General features: G+C 43.8%; 1 protein-coding gene across 1 annotated transcript in view; it reads left to right on the plus strand.

The window, feature by feature from the left end:
- MYO5C (myosin VC) overlaps positions 1-15,189 on the plus strand; it is a 104,610-nt gene that overhangs the window by 60,526 nt on the left and 28,895 nt on the right. The window contains exons 22-31 of the mRNA XM_077764387.1: positions 1,885-2,049; positions 3,779-3,872; positions 6,465-6,528; positions 8,838-9,018; positions 10,907-11,000; positions 11,235-11,298; positions 11,385-11,465; positions 12,314-12,494; positions 13,362-13,455; positions 14,503-14,566. Coding sequence (XP_077620513.1) covers positions 1,885-2,049; positions 3,779-3,872; positions 6,465-6,528; positions 8,838-9,018; positions 10,907-11,000; positions 11,235-11,298; positions 11,385-11,465; positions 12,314-12,494; positions 13,362-13,455; positions 14,503-14,566 — 1,082 coding nt within the window. The remainder of the gene's footprint in view (positions 1-1,884; positions 2,050-3,778; positions 3,873-6,464; positions 6,529-8,837; positions 9,019-10,906; positions 11,001-11,234; positions 11,299-11,384; positions 11,466-12,313; positions 12,495-13,361; positions 13,456-14,502; positions 14,567-15,189) is intronic.

The raw sequence follows: 15,189 nt of genomic DNA on the forward strand, positions 1-15,189 counted from the left end.
GAATTTACCCAAGGGATACAGGAGTGCTGATGCATAGGGGCACATGTGCCCCAATGTTCATAGTAGCACTTTCAACAATAGCCAAATCATGGAAAGAGCCCAAATGTCCATCACCTGATGAATGGATAAAGAAAGATGTGGTCTATATATACAGTATAATACTACTTGGCAATGAGAAAGAATGAAATCATGCTATTTGCAGCAACATGGATGGAACTGGAAGTTATTATGCTAAGTGAAATAAGTCAGACAGAAGACAGATATCCTATGTTTTCACTCATACGTGGATCTTGAGAAACTTAATGGAAGTCCGTGGGGGAGGAGGAGTGGGAAAGATAGTTAGAAAAAGAGAGGAAGGGAGGCAAACCATAAGAGACTCTTAAATACAGAGAACAATCTGAGGGTTGATGTGGGGTAGGGGAGAGGGGAAAATGAGTAATGGGCACTGAGGACGGCACTTGTTGGGATGAGCACTGGGTGTTATATGTAAGCCATTCTGGCAACAAATAATAATAATAATAATAATAATAAAGCTGGGCTGCCTTGAGGCAGGGGCACCTTTTTCACCTTTTTCTCACTGCACAAAGGTGCTGTCTGCATGCCAACCCATGCTCTCTCAGGGCTGTGCTGGCTCATGGGAGTTGGCACTTCCTAATTTGCCCAAAGGTCTATATGGTCTAACTGCAGCCCTGGCTAGTTTGGGGAGGTTCCTCATAGCATTCCCACTGGTAGGAAATGAAATCCACATGGTCTTAGCCAGTGGAGAAGGGCTGTGAAATATGCAGTGTCAAGATCTATAAAACTCACCCTTTGGTCTGTCTGTCTCATATAACCCCGAGATTCTCCTAATCTAAATTTGAAACTTAGCCCCAAGAGATGCTATGGGGGTCCTTAGTGAATGGATGAATGTGCAAACAGAAAGCTTGAGGTTTTGATGCAGCTTCTCATCACTGTGCTCTGGTGTGACAGGCTTGTATGTTACCTGGCCCATGCAGAGCAGCACCAAAATGCTGGTGTGACAGCTAGGAGCAGGGCCCCTGAGAGTCCCCACGCTGCCTGGACTCCATTCTGGGTGTATTCATTTGCTAGGACTGCCATCACAAAGGCCAGAAGTCCAAGGTCAAGGTGTTGGCAGAGTTGATTTCTACTGAGTTGTCTCTTCTTGGCTTGCAGAGAGCAACCTCCTCCCTTTGTCTTCATACCAGCTTCCCTCTGTTTGTCTGTGTCCTAATCTTTTCTTTATTTTTTTATTATTTTTTTAACGTTGATTCATTTTTGAGAGACAGAGAGAGACAGAGTGTGAGTGGGGGAGGGACAGAGAGAGGAGGAGACACAGAATCCGAAGCAGGCTCCAGGCTCTGAGCTGTCAGCACAGAGCCCCATGTGGGGCCCAAACTCACGGACCCCAAGATCATGACCTAAGCCGGAGTGGGACGCTTAACTGACTGAGCCACCCAGCTGCTCCTCCTAATCTCTTCTTATAAGGACACCAGTCACACTGGGATTAGGCCCACGCATATGGCCTCATTTTACCTTAGTTTTGCCTTTAAAGATCCTATCTCTAAATACAGTCACGTTCTGAAGTGCTGAGTATTAGACAGCAGTGTATGAACTTGGGGGGCACCAGGGAACACAGTTCGTCCCATAGCATCAGGGTTGTGGAGCTCCAGGACTGGCCTAGTCCCACACTGAACACACCATCAGCTCAGGAAGTTTCCCTGACTGGATCAGCCTTGCTGTTTTCACTGGGATGAAGATGCTCACACATGCCATTGTAATGATAGATGTCATGCATTTAGATGCCACGTCAGAGATTGTGAGAAGCTAACGGAACAGCTTCTTCGTTTTGGATAAACCCCTAAACATCTTCTGTTTTTTCTCTAGAACAAAGAGAACCATGGGCTGGTGGAGAAGCTGACCAGCCTGGCCGCTCTTCGAGCTGGTGACATGGAGAAGATTCAGAAATTGGAATCAGAGCTTGACAGGGCAGCTACCCACAGGCACAATTATGAGGAGAAGGGGAGGAAGTACAAGGCCGTCATGGAAGAGGTCTGTGCTGGGTGTGATTATGGAAATATATGCAAGTCTTTCCGTGCAGAAGGTCACAGCACAGAATTTTCCAACAAAGCAGGTTTCTGCAGAAGAGATCAAATTTTGCTATTGGCTTCCACTACCAGAGGATGCCTGCCTTTTAGGAGAGGGGAGATAAGAGGCCTAGAGTCCGGGCAAAGAGGAGGAGGCCCCTACTTCAAGAAGCAAAACATAAAGTTTCCTCTTTTTTTGAACCATTGTGAAGTGATGAAAGCCCCTTTATTTTTTTTTTTTAATTTTTTAATGATTATATATTTTTGAGAGACAGAGTGTGAGCGGGGAAGGGGCAGAGAGGGAGACACAGAATCCAAAGCAGGCTTCAGGCTCTGAACTATCAGCAAAGAGCCAGATGAAGGGCTCGAACCCACAAACCGAGAAATCATGACCTGCACTGAAGTTGGACGCTTAATTGACTGAGCTACCCAGGTGCCCTGAAGCCCCTTTAAAGAGGAGGAGCCCTGGGGCGCCTGGGTGGCTCAGTCAGCTAAGCGTCCGACTTCAGCTCAGATCAGATCTCATGGTTTGTGGGTTTGAGCCCCGCATCCGGTTCTGTGCTGACAGCTCAGAGCCTGGAGCCTGTTTCGGATTCTGTGTCCCCCTCTCTCTAAGCCCATTCCCCACTCATGCTCTGTCTCTCTCTGTCTCAAAATTAAATAAACCTTAAAAAAAATTTTCTTAAATAAAGAGGAGGAGCCCTGGTTAAATGCTTCCCTCTCTTCCAGGATGATCTTGGTCCCTGTTGCTTGTCCATCTGGAATGTCCTGATATGTGCCTTCCCCAAAATAGCACTGAAAAGCTTGGAGCAGGTTTTCCTGTCTGTGGTATAGTAAAATGAGCAGTGGCTAGAAAGCAGATGTACCAGGTTCAAATCTTGTCTTCGCTGCTGTCTGGCTGGGCAACCTTGGGCAAGTCCCTTAAACCCTCTCTGAACTTTAGTTCCCTCATATGTAAAATGGGAATAACAAAAAGGGACTGGCAGAGTTGTTGTGATGATAAAATTGCCAGATGAAATAATTTAGCCAAGCACCTACCATAGAGGCCTGCACAAGTATGAGCTACTATTTTCTAAAGAGGTAGGATTTATTACCCTCCATTCTCGTACTTTCCCAAGTCCTACAGCATCTAGGTTTGTGGCAGCCTGGAGCCTCAGGGCACATCCTCTGTGGCCTGGGCCCAGCTGATGCCCTTGCCCGCACTGCTGGCCACCAACCATCAGTACTAAGTGGTCCCAGCTGCCGGCCCAGTAGATGCTTTACCAGGAGAAGCTAAAATAATAGAGTTTCTGTCTTGATCACACATCCTTAGTGCATAATAACACTCTCAAAGTGTGGATCCACTTTATATCATAAATTACTTATATCATATTAAATACATAAATACCTTGGCTATCAAGAAGCTCAAGAAAAGGATAGAGGCGCTTTCTTGACTTTGAGGAGACCTTGGATTTAGTTCTTCCTCCTTGGTTTCAGCCATTGCTGGGTCAGGGTGAGAACCAGTGTCTGAAGTCACTGCACATGAGATGGAGCACAGCACCTTGAATTGGACTGGTGCTGGCTCTTCGCTGTGGATAGGAGCTGAGATGGATGGATGGACGGAGAGATAAAAATATAGCTTTTCACCAAGAAAGGCCATTGTGACAAAACTTGAAGTGAGGTTTGCAGAAAAGCTTTTTTCTTCCCTTTGCTAGAAATTGGCAAAGCTGCAGAAGCATAATTCAGAACTGGAAATACAAAAAGAGCAAATAGAACTGCAGCTTCGAGAGAAGACTGAAGAGTTGAAAGGTAAAGCCCAAGGCGGCTCGATACATACATTCACGTGCTCACCTGCCAAGTCATTTGGGAGATAACTACTGGGTGTGAATGGAGTTTTAGGCAGAACCAGGAATCTGAGAAATATACCCAGGGAAATGAGAACATTTGTTGCCTTACAGGGAATAACTATATTTAAGCTGTGGTAACTTTACCCTACAGAGGCATCTGTTTTATTTCCATCTTTTGTCAGACAGCACAGTAATCCCTGTCTCAGAACCGTCTGGGCCATTTGCAAAATACAGATGCTTGGGCCATAAGCCTGGAGCTTTTCCAGCAGAAGATGGGTGTGTGTGTGTCTGTGCGTGTGCACGGGTGTGTCTGTGAGTGGTGGTGGCCAGGGTGGTTCAGGCATCTATCTATATTTTTAAAAACCTTTGTGGTGATCAAGATGCACAGTCAGGGTAATGCTGGAGTAACGTTGTTGCTGGCCATGGCTCTGTAGTCAACGTTCAGATCTGTCCGGATGACTTGGTCTCAGTGGCACCCTCCCCTCTGCTTCCTGTCCTGGCTCTGAGAGGAGGGCCCTGCTAAGCACTTGAGGCATATCACCGCCAGGCTGTCAGAATTAGACTCTGGGAACCAGTAGCACCTACCACTTTCACTCAGGGGTATGGAGCAGCCTCGCTTTGCCCATCCCTAGCTTTCCAACTCAAAATCTGATTGCAAGCATTTGCTAAATCCCAATAGGAACAAGAACCTGATGGTTCCCGACCAGATGGTTTAAATGACCACACCCGATGATCTGTTTTGTCTGAGGACCTTCTCCGTAAGCTCTGACAGGGCAGCAAGGGAGTGGGAGTTCAGGCCTGGGAGTCTAGCACACACCTCAGGCCCAGCAGGCAGTGGATACATCCTGCCGGAGGAGCACAGGTGCCCTGGGGCTTCAGGTCAGAGTATGGGAGAGATTAATGTCAGTAGGAGGAAATAAACATCCCGAGTCCTGGCCAGCAGAGCAGGAAGGGCTGTTCAGATGATGCCAAGGATGGGAGTGACCTTCTGCTACAGATAATGCAAGCCCTCCCCCTGTCTCTGAAGACTGAGGATGTGGGCGTGATGGACACACGAGGTCAGAGTTCTCTGAGGAGACCTCAGACCTGAATTAGGGAAAGGCTTGTTCACCTCCACCTTCCTTATTACAGTGCACTGCTCCTGGGTGTATTTGTTCTTTCTTCTAACTTTGAGTGGATTTTCCCTCAAGAAAATGTAAATTCCCACAAGTGTACCCTGAAAATTACGTGTTTGATAGCATTGGTATGTTTGAGTCCATAATTTATATTTCCTTCTAAAAAGTGCCTGAAAACTTTCAGTCCCACTTTTTATAAACTGCTAATGCTGTGGGTGTCCCTAAACATGGCAAACAATGTTTTGTGAAAAGCACCAGCCTTCAATTACCCTGTGAACTATTTATTACTAAGGGTTGTTATCAAATGTTTCCCCTTTATGCAATTCCAACATGGACACCAGTGCATTGCTCCCGGGAAGAAAATCACATTGGGGCAGCTCTTTTGCCCCTATGCAAATGACCTAAGATGTAAGTACCAAAACCGAAACCAATTCTCTGAGTGAATTGAAAATTGAAATTATATCAAATATGCTGGCTTCTAACTTAAAGTTGAAGCATTTTTCTAGTATTTTCTGGCTGACTCATGACATTCTGAAGCAGTTGTTTTGATTCAGGGACATTTGATATTTAACAATATTTAACAAACTATTAAACTGTTTGCCTTTTTTAAAAAAAATCAGTAATTCAGGGTAGCTGTCATCACCTCATCCCTGGGCTCCCCTCAGGCAGAATTTAGAAATGAGGTAGAAGTCAAGGATAAGGTGTCAGCTAAATACAAATGGGGATGTCAGGCTTAATGGGCTATTCCCATTTTGAAGGACACCTGTTCAGTGTGGTTATGTTGGGAATGCAGGCCTGTTACAGCTTCAGAATATCTAGAACCCCAGTGATGGTAGCCTGGTTTCCAGTGTCCCCTCAACCTACACTTTGTTGTTAGAGGCTCGTGTACTGAAATGCAACAGGAGCTTTGTTATACGTCTTCTGCAGATGAAGACAGAGACTTCATTATTTTCTTGGTTATCATGAATGAGTGGTTCTGAGCCAAAAGAATCACTTTGGTTCTCTTCTCCCTCTCAGGGGACGTGTAGCCCTGTAAGAGACACTTCTGGTGTCACAACTGGAGCAGAGGTGCTGCTGGCTTCTAAATTGACCATTTTCTTCCCAAAGGGAGTCTGTGTACTTTTTATAGTAATGTATGTTATCTCAAAGCCAATATGCCTTTTCAAATCAAACAAATGATACTCAGACCGAAAATAAAAAGTACTATAAATGAAACTATTCACACATTCCAATAGGACAAATTTGTGAGAATGATTATCCCCTGCCTTTGTATTTCTGATTTATAAATTATAAAAGTGACAGTTACCCTCTCATCTCAAGTCTTACTAGTCATAAATATCCTACGATTGTTCTCACATTCTCACATGTCTTGAACATGACATGAAATAATTGAGGCATTGGTTTGCAGATATATTTCAAAAAGCATTCTCTTTTCACAGAAAAAATGGACGATCTCACCAGGCAGCTCTTTGATGATGTGCAAAAAGAAGAGCGACAAAGAATGTATGAAGTCTAGTTTGCCTTAAAGTTACTGCCTCCCTCTGTCTCTCTGTCTCCTCTTTTATACTTTGCTTCTCGGCTGGCAGCTACCAGGTCACAGATACAGGATGGGGCGGGGGAGGGACGGCAAATCTTTTAGGAAGTGAGAGTCAGGTGTGTGAGAGCTTTGTCCCACAGTGTGCACCTTTCAGACACTGCACAGGCTCCGCAGCTGTGGGCAGTGGACCACTGAGAAGTTCTCTTTCCCATCATTGCTAAGACAGAAGTTCAGAGACTGTGACTCCTTTCAACTTCCATCAAGTCCAAGAAGTAAAACTATTGCCCAGAACACTCAGCCTTCCTCCCTCCCCTATCTGTTGTGTCTGTTAACTTGACTCTTGCCCCAGACAATAAGGGATGGAACCCGCCTCACAACAGTTAAGGCAGGTCCCCATGACCTTGTACTGTACCAGCCCCACTTTTCCTATCTAATACCAAACCTTTTGTTCGTTTCTAAAGACTGCAGTCTGTACTCCCTTCTCTTAGAGTCAACTCAAAGCTTTTAGAGCTCAAAGTAGGGATGCATGGCAGTGTGCTGGGGAGAGACAAAATATTCTTGGCATGTTTCCCTTTGGGGCTAGAAGGTCAGGCTGCTGGGGTGGTAGGATATATGTATATATATATATACACAACTTCCCTGTGCATTTAGTTGCAAGGAGCAGGATCTGAGTAAGGAGCAGGATGCCAAAACGTTAGGGGAAGGAATGTCACCAAAGAGTTCCAAGAGTGTACAGATACATATAAAGTGTTTCATGATCCTGGGGCGCCTGGGTGGCTTAGTCGGTTAAGCGTCCGACTTTCGCTCAGGTCATGATCTCGCGGTTCGTGGGTTCGGGCCCCGCGTTGGGCTCTGTGCTGACAGCCAGCTCAGAGCCTGGAGCCTGTTTCAGAGTCTGTATCTCCCTCTCTCTCTCTGACCCTCCCCTGCTCATGCTGTCTCTCTCTCTCTCCTAGAAATAATAAAAATATTTTTTTAAAAAAGCAAAAAAAAAAAAAGTGTTTCATGATCCTACATGAGTTTTAAAATAGGGATATTTGGATCTTCACCTTGGAATTTTTATTTTCCAATGAACTCTTAACTCTAAGAGAGGAGCTTGGTTCTTGGAATCTCACTATGCCCTGGAACCACTTGGGAGCAATCACTTGGAGAAGGGGTTTGGAGAGGCAGGCTGAGGCCAGGTGACTTTAAGCTCTTTGTAGTCCTCATGAGCACTCACCTGTAGCTTGGTCTGGCCCCTGGTCAGCTGACAGGTAATGTTTTGGCCCCTGTCACAACCCTCCAGAGGCCTGACAGATGCCGGGCGGGCTCCCAACCAGCTTAGATCCAGGTCTGAGATTCTTTCAGTATAGATTCCTGTTGCAGTTTGCTTCTTCTAAAGGTACTTTACCAGCCTCTTAGGAGCACTGTGGATTTTTGAAAAACGTCAAAACAAGGTTAAGAAGTTTGTTAGTATCTCTAAAAGGAAATGAAACAAAAACCTATTGGGAATGTGACTCTCTTCCTCAGAATTTTCCCTTTGGGCTGTGAAAGCAAGTCATAAAATGGACTGAGATGATAGTCTAGCAAGTAGAATGGTGATTTAATAAACTCCTGGAGCCCCCAGGACTGCTTCAATTCTGAGTGCCCCCCCTGGGCTGTATCAGGCTGGTCTGGGTCACGTCTCTCTCTGGTTCTTTTAGTCTTGGTCAATCATCCCATGTTTAACTGAGCAACCATCTCACAAGGAATTGGGCTTCCAAGGGCTTTAGGGTACTTGAATTTTCTGCAATTTATTTTAGAATGTTTGAATGGCTGGCCCCTTTGACATATTAAATGGCTGTAATAATTTATTTGGCCTCGCCAAACCTTTCTAGGATCCTTGGAACTTGGCAGGGGCTAGGGCTTGGCAGAATGTGCCAAGGTCTCTGCTGAGGGAAGAGACCCCTCCAAGAGACCACAGGGCACCACACGGAACTAGGATGGATTCAGGAATACGGTACCCCAACACCACTGAGTCTTTGAGGGCAGCCTCCCTACCCTGTGTTTCCTGCGAGTGACCATAGTAGAGTCACATTTCTCAGATCAGAAGGTATAAGAAACTTCCCTAACCTAAGGGGACAGGAAACAGCTAAAAATAAGGCCATTGTCTATTGGAACTGTCACAGTAGATCCTAATTAACTTGTCTCATTTCCAAATCTCCTCTTACGATTTTCAAAATGATGTATTGTTCTAATTCAGGGTAAAGAAACTTAGAGAAATTCTGAGTTAATTATTTTTTTCTTTTGCACCTAGACTTCTTGAAAAAAGTTTTGAACTGAAAACACAAGACTATGAGAGGCAGATCTGCTCTTTGAAAGAAGACATTCAAGCTCTCAAGGATGAGAAAATGCACCTGCAGCACCAACTGGAGGAAGAACGTGTCACCTCCAATGCCTTAAAAGGGGAGGTGGCCCAACTGAACAAGCAGGCAAAGGTAGAAGGGGCTTCTCAATGCCAGACAAGCTCTCAGGCTAAGTTATTTAACCTGCACAGAGGGAGCAGTTTCACACTCCCACAGGATCAGATATCCAAGAGCATCTGTACAAAGACCAAGGTCAAAAGGACCCTGATTCCTTCACTTCTTACGAGGATGAATGCCCAAGCTGCCTTTAACTTACCAATAATTGGTTTTCGTATTTTAAAAGTTAGGTTTCTGTTTTGTAATTATATGAAGTTATTCAAATATGTTGACCTAGAGAATATGTTCAAATTAAATTATAAGTTGATGTGAACCCCAGTTGTTATATTTCTAAAAATACCTATATTAAAATTAAACTACCTTATTATCAGGATCTTATAAATACAATTTTAAATTGTAATCAGAAAATCCACAAAACCAATGATCTGTGCTTGGACAGTCAAAGCTTAACTGAATTCCTTCCCTCCCAGAAAACACAAAACTGCATGTCCCTGTGCTCCTCAATGCAAAACATTTCAGTGTAAGTTTGGAAAGCTTTTAAGCTTCCACGAAATAAGTGAAATGCATGTTAGTAGAATATTGTTAAGATTATGCAAATATTCTCCATGACTGTCACTGAATAGCCATGCATGGTTTTGAAGAGCTTCAGGAATCCACATCTGGGTCTCCTCTTGACTTCCCGGTAGAGCCATCAGTATTCTCTAGGCCCTGGTTTCCTATGGTTTAAAAGGAGGAGTTTGGACTGTGGGATCAGAGAGGACCACGTATTGCTCTGACTGCTTCATTCTTAAGAGTCACAGAAGGCTGATGTCAGTCTGTGGGAGTTGTGTCATCTGGCTCGCCTGCATCTTGGGAAATCCTATGGCTGCTCTTGGAGTGAGGCACCACTATTTGTCACTCACTTTGCTTTGGTAGCTAAAACTGTGGTCCAAACTCTCGACGTGATACATTAAGACCAGTCTGATTTTCACAGAAAATGAACATTATGATCATATATGACTTGGAACGTTTACTAAAATGTTACCAAAAGAAGGGCTTTGGGATTGGATAGTCCTAGGGCCCCATCGGCTTGCCCCGTGACCCTGAGCATGCCATTTCACCTTATGGAGCCTCAGCTTTCCATCTACAAATTATTATTCTATCATCACCTGGGCCTGTCATAAGGATTATGTTGTGTACGTAAAGTGATCAGAAAATGTCTTTTGGATCTGCCTTCTCATCCTCTGAAGAAACCGGAACTGTAGCCCTTAAACACTTAGACTGAGAGAATATCAAGGATGGGTTATTTCCCTCTGCATATCTCCCCTAGATACAAAACACACACCAGTGATTCTTTCTCAGGCTGACCTCACAAGGTAATAAAGGCAAAATACAGCCTCTTCTCCACAACCTGTGCTGCCCCTCAGTGGACCCTCACCACACACCCCCCGCCCCACAGCCAATTACTAACCTCTTGGGTGCCCCTGCCTCTGCTGTGTGCCACATTCAAACCTGGCAGGAGTCCCAACCCACAATAATGAGGGCAGTGGCTTGTTCACATCCCTGCATCTAAGAGTTCACCATCCAGTGAAAAGGAATTTCACCCCTTAGGTTTCACTTCTCTTAGGTCCTCTTCCTCCTCACCACAGCCCACCCTTAAAGTAAGGAGTTATTTCTTCCCTTTATGTAGTAAGGAAACTAATTCTGTTGCTACAGCCAACTGTATCTGGGAATAAGTAACAATATTTTGAGGAGTTAAACATGCTTCATGACAATACTGTGTGGGCAGTGATGATTTAACAAGATTTTAACTGGGCGAGGATGCCTTTGGTAGATACACAGTAATGTAATAATATTCTCTTTGTCTGACATAAACCATAATAGCTATTTTTTCTTCACCCGTATGGTCATTGCTATAATACAGACAATCTCTGAGTTTGAAAAGGAGATAGAGCTACTTCAGACACAGAAGATAGATGTGGAGAAACACGTACAGTCACAAAAACGGGAAATGAGAGGTAAGAAAAATGTGAGTCACTGAGCCCATGAGTCTGCTTAGTTTGCTGGTTGGTTGGATATGTTGTAGGTTGAATAGATGGTTGCTTTCGTAGCTGGTAGGTTGGTTAGTTGTTTGGTTGAAAAGCTAGTAAGTTAGCTGATGGAATGGTTAGCTGGAGACTCTGTGTGACATCTAGAGAATTGGAACTACATTCAAAAATGTAATTTATACCAGCTCTGCCTTTTCCTCTCAGAAAAGATGTCCGAGATCACCAAACAACTTCTTGAAAGCTATGACATTGAAGATGTAAGAAGCAGGTAATTATTTTTGTATTACCAAATATTTAGAAACCTGTAACACGTGAGAGAGGTGATAGATTTTCTTACCCCTCCTTATTTTCCAGGCTCTCTTTGGAAGATTTGGAACATTTAAATGAGGATGGAGAACTTTGGTTTGCTTATGAAGGACTAAAGAAAGCAACACAGTGAGAAATTCCCATCAGAGTTCTTTTTTATTTTCAGAGATGATAGATATAGGAAAGTTTATATTCCTCAGATTTGACACACAAGGAAATTCCTTATAGTAGGATGATCTAATAATCACTCCAACTATTTTGAGAATTAACTAATGAGTTTAATAATGAAAAACAATCTTTTTAAAGGATAAACTCTCAAGTAATAAAACCCATGACCTCTACAGTGAAAACTGATTATATCAAATAAGTTAAACAATGTTGCTAGAGAGATATTAGTGTGTTTAAATTTAAGGAGTTTGCCATAATTTTTTACATACAAACTTTATTTTTAGAACAATTTTAGGGCCACAGCAAAATTTAGCAGAAAGTACAGACATTTCCCAGGGATTTCCCCCACCCCCTGCCCCCATGTAACCAGCATTAGAATCCCCCACCAGAGTGGTATGTTTGTTAAAATTGATCTGTTATTATCATCGGGAGTTAGTAGTTTACTTCAGGGTTCACTGTCCGTGTCATATATTCTATGAGGCTGGACAAATGCATAATGAATGTATATTTACTATTGCATAATACAGAACATATTCTTAAACTATTAACATTCAATTTTAATAGTGTCTATAATTCCTTACCATTAACTGCATGTTAATGCACGTAATGCTTCCTAACTGGCTAGAAGGACTTTATAATCCTGCAGACCCAGTACCATAGCATGTAACTATGTGTATATAAGTCAAATTATGTATTTAGTATGGCTCTAATTGTGAATTTTCATAACTGCTGTACATGTACACGCTCATAGTCAGCAACACGGCAGAATAAAGACTATGTCATTAATTTGTTGACCTCTCCTCTGACAGCGTTTTGGAGAGCCATTTCCAGTCTCAGAAGGATTGCTATGAAAAGGAGATTGAAGCTTTGAACTTCAAAGTGGTGCATCTAAGTCAAGAAATCAACCACCTGCAGAAATTATTTAGAGAAGAGACTGACATCAATGAAAGTATCCGTCATGAAGTTACCAGGCTGACATCAGAAAACATGGTATGGTCTCAGCCGTGGGCCCCAGGTGTGGCCATTATTTTAGAGATGTCGGTTGTTAGTGGAATAAAATTCAGTTTCTTGGCAGTAAATGATGGATCAGAATTATGTTTTCTAGGAGTAAAATAACTTGGTCAGAAGATTAAACTATAGGGGCATCTGGGTGGTTCATTCAGTTAAGTGTCTGACTCTTGATTTCAGCTCAGGTCATGATCTCACAGTTTCTGAGTTTGAGCCTTGTGCAGTCAAACACGTTTTCTTCATTTGCACTTCGGAAGCACAGGTGTTCTTACAAGTTTGGATGACAGTAAAGCCGTTTACCTGACTGAGGGTAGAGGTGAATGACATTTAAAGAAATACACAGACAAGAACAGAGGACTATGAGACATACCGGGTCATTCCAGACCTCCACTAAGAAAGCAGCGCTTTGCCTGGAATTCACAGGGCCCGGGGGGAACCCTTTGAGATGATTTTCCTTTTCCTGGATGAGGAGATGGTGTCTCTGGGCCTGGACCAAGGAGTCTGCCCTCCATTTGCTCACATGGCCCTCATCTCAGCAGAGTACCCCCTCCTGTCCCCACCCAAGCCCTTTTCCCCCTGGGGACCTCGGTCATGTCACTGATTGTAGTGTGTGAGAACCACTCTCTCTGAACATGCTGGTATCGCTTGTGACTGTACAGATCTGAGGTAAAAAACCCTAATGCCAAGCCAGTCTTATGCCCCGGCTGGCCCTTTACACAACTATGCTAGATGTACACTCCTTGGGGTTAAACTCCCAGACAGCTTAGTTTGCTTCAGAGTAGCCCTGAGATTTTAAAATTCAGGGCTGAAAGCGTTTTGTATTCTAATATTTCTGATTCTTCTCTAAAGATGATTCCAGACTTCAAACAGCAAATTTCAGAGTTGGAGAAGCAGAAGCAAGATCTGGAAATCCGCCTGAATGAACAAGCTGAAAGCATGAAAGGTAACTACAACTGTCACAGAACTTCTTTTAGAAGATGGTTTCCTGTGTCCGGGGAAATGACAGGAAGTTCATTATACCCAGGGAGCTCAGGCTCTGATTCTCCAGGGGCCCAGCCAAGTGTCATAAATGTGAGAAGGAGGCTGAGTGGAGGCAGCAGTAAGGTGCCCCAGCCTATGAGCTCCGTTGATTGTTGCCAAGTTGGCATATTGGTCCCAGTGTTGTTTGATAGTCCTATTTTTTCTAACTTAAAAAAAATTTTTTAATTAATTTATTCAGAGTGAGAGAGAGAGAGAGAGAGAGGAGGGGCAGAGAGAGACGGAGAGAGTATTCCAAGCAGGTTCTGCACTGTCAGCGTAGTACCAGATGTGGGGCTCAAATTCAGGAACTGTGAGATCATGACCTGAGCCTAAACCAGGAGTTGGATGCTTAACTGACTGAGCCACCCAGATGCCCTTGATCCAATTTTTTTTTTAAGGTTGATGGAAGTTCTTTTTTTTTTTTTTAATGTTTTATTTATTTCTAGGAGAGAGAGAGAGAGAGAGACAGCGTGAGCAGGGGAGGGTCAGAGAGAGAGTCACAGACTGAAACAGGCTCCAGGCTCTGAGCTGGCAGCCAGCACAGAGCCCGACGCGGGGCTCGAACCCACGAACCGCGAGATCATGACCCAAGCGAAAGTCGGACGCCTAACCGACTAAGCCACCCAGGCGCCCCCCCTTGATCCAATTTTTAAAGAAAAGCCAGAAATCCATATTTTTATGTGAAATATGACAACTTTAAAATAATGGTTTAAATTTTTTTTTTAATTTTAATGTCTTTGTTTTGAAGAGAGAGAAAGACATACACAGTGTGAGCAGGGGAGGTTCAGAGAGAGAGGGGGACAGAGAATCTGAAACAGGCTCCCTTAAAATTTTTAAACATTGTTCAGACTGATCACAACCTGATCTCTATCAGGAAACAGCTTAGGATCCTTGATACCTGAAAGCATGACCAAACCCAAATCAGAGTGCTGTACGGACCCCAAAGTAATGGCAGGTCTTTTCACTACAGGAAGACTGGAAGAATTGTCTAACCAGTTGAACCGCAATCGGGAAGAGGAGGGAACACAAAGAAGGTAAGTGTTAATGGTTAATGTGTGTGTTTGTCATGTTCATGCTCGTGTAAATGCTTTTCTTTTCTGAAATTGTAGGAGATACTGATAGTAAACCAAAAAAGCAAGGTGCTGATTAAGGTATATGATACATTACCATTCAAATGTGAAGTTCTTTCCTTCACATATGGACACCACACACACACACACACACACACACACACACACACACACACACACACACACACACACACGCATATACGCCCTGGGAGAAGATACAGGAATCAAAACATCGCCTGCGTCCAGGGAGAGTGACTGGATGACTGGCACACAGGGGAAGGGAGAAGACTTCTCACCACACATCCTTTTATGCCCTTAGAATGTTACCCCCCACACACGGATAATCTCTTCAAAAAACTGATGAAATAAGATTGTGTGAGAGAGGACAGATTTTCTCATAGCAAACCATTTAGAGTAAGCATTGAAATCTGTGCTGACAGATTCTTCACTGTTATTTGCCCCAAATTGGCATCCTGACCCGGTGTGAGTGGGTGTGGATGCCTAGTGGGAGCACTCAGCACCCCTGGCGGAGTGGAGGCAAGAATCTCTTAGCAGGTTAAGGAGACCAGGGCAGCCATGGACAGTTT

Source organism: Crocuta crocuta, unplaced genomic scaffold (genome assembly GCF_008692635.1).
Source record: "Crocuta crocuta isolate KB4526 unplaced genomic scaffold, BGI_CrCroc_1.0 scaffold102, whole genome shotgun sequence".
Classification (NCBI taxonomy): Eukaryota; Metazoa; Chordata; class Mammalia; order Carnivora; family Hyaenidae; genus Crocuta; species Crocuta crocuta.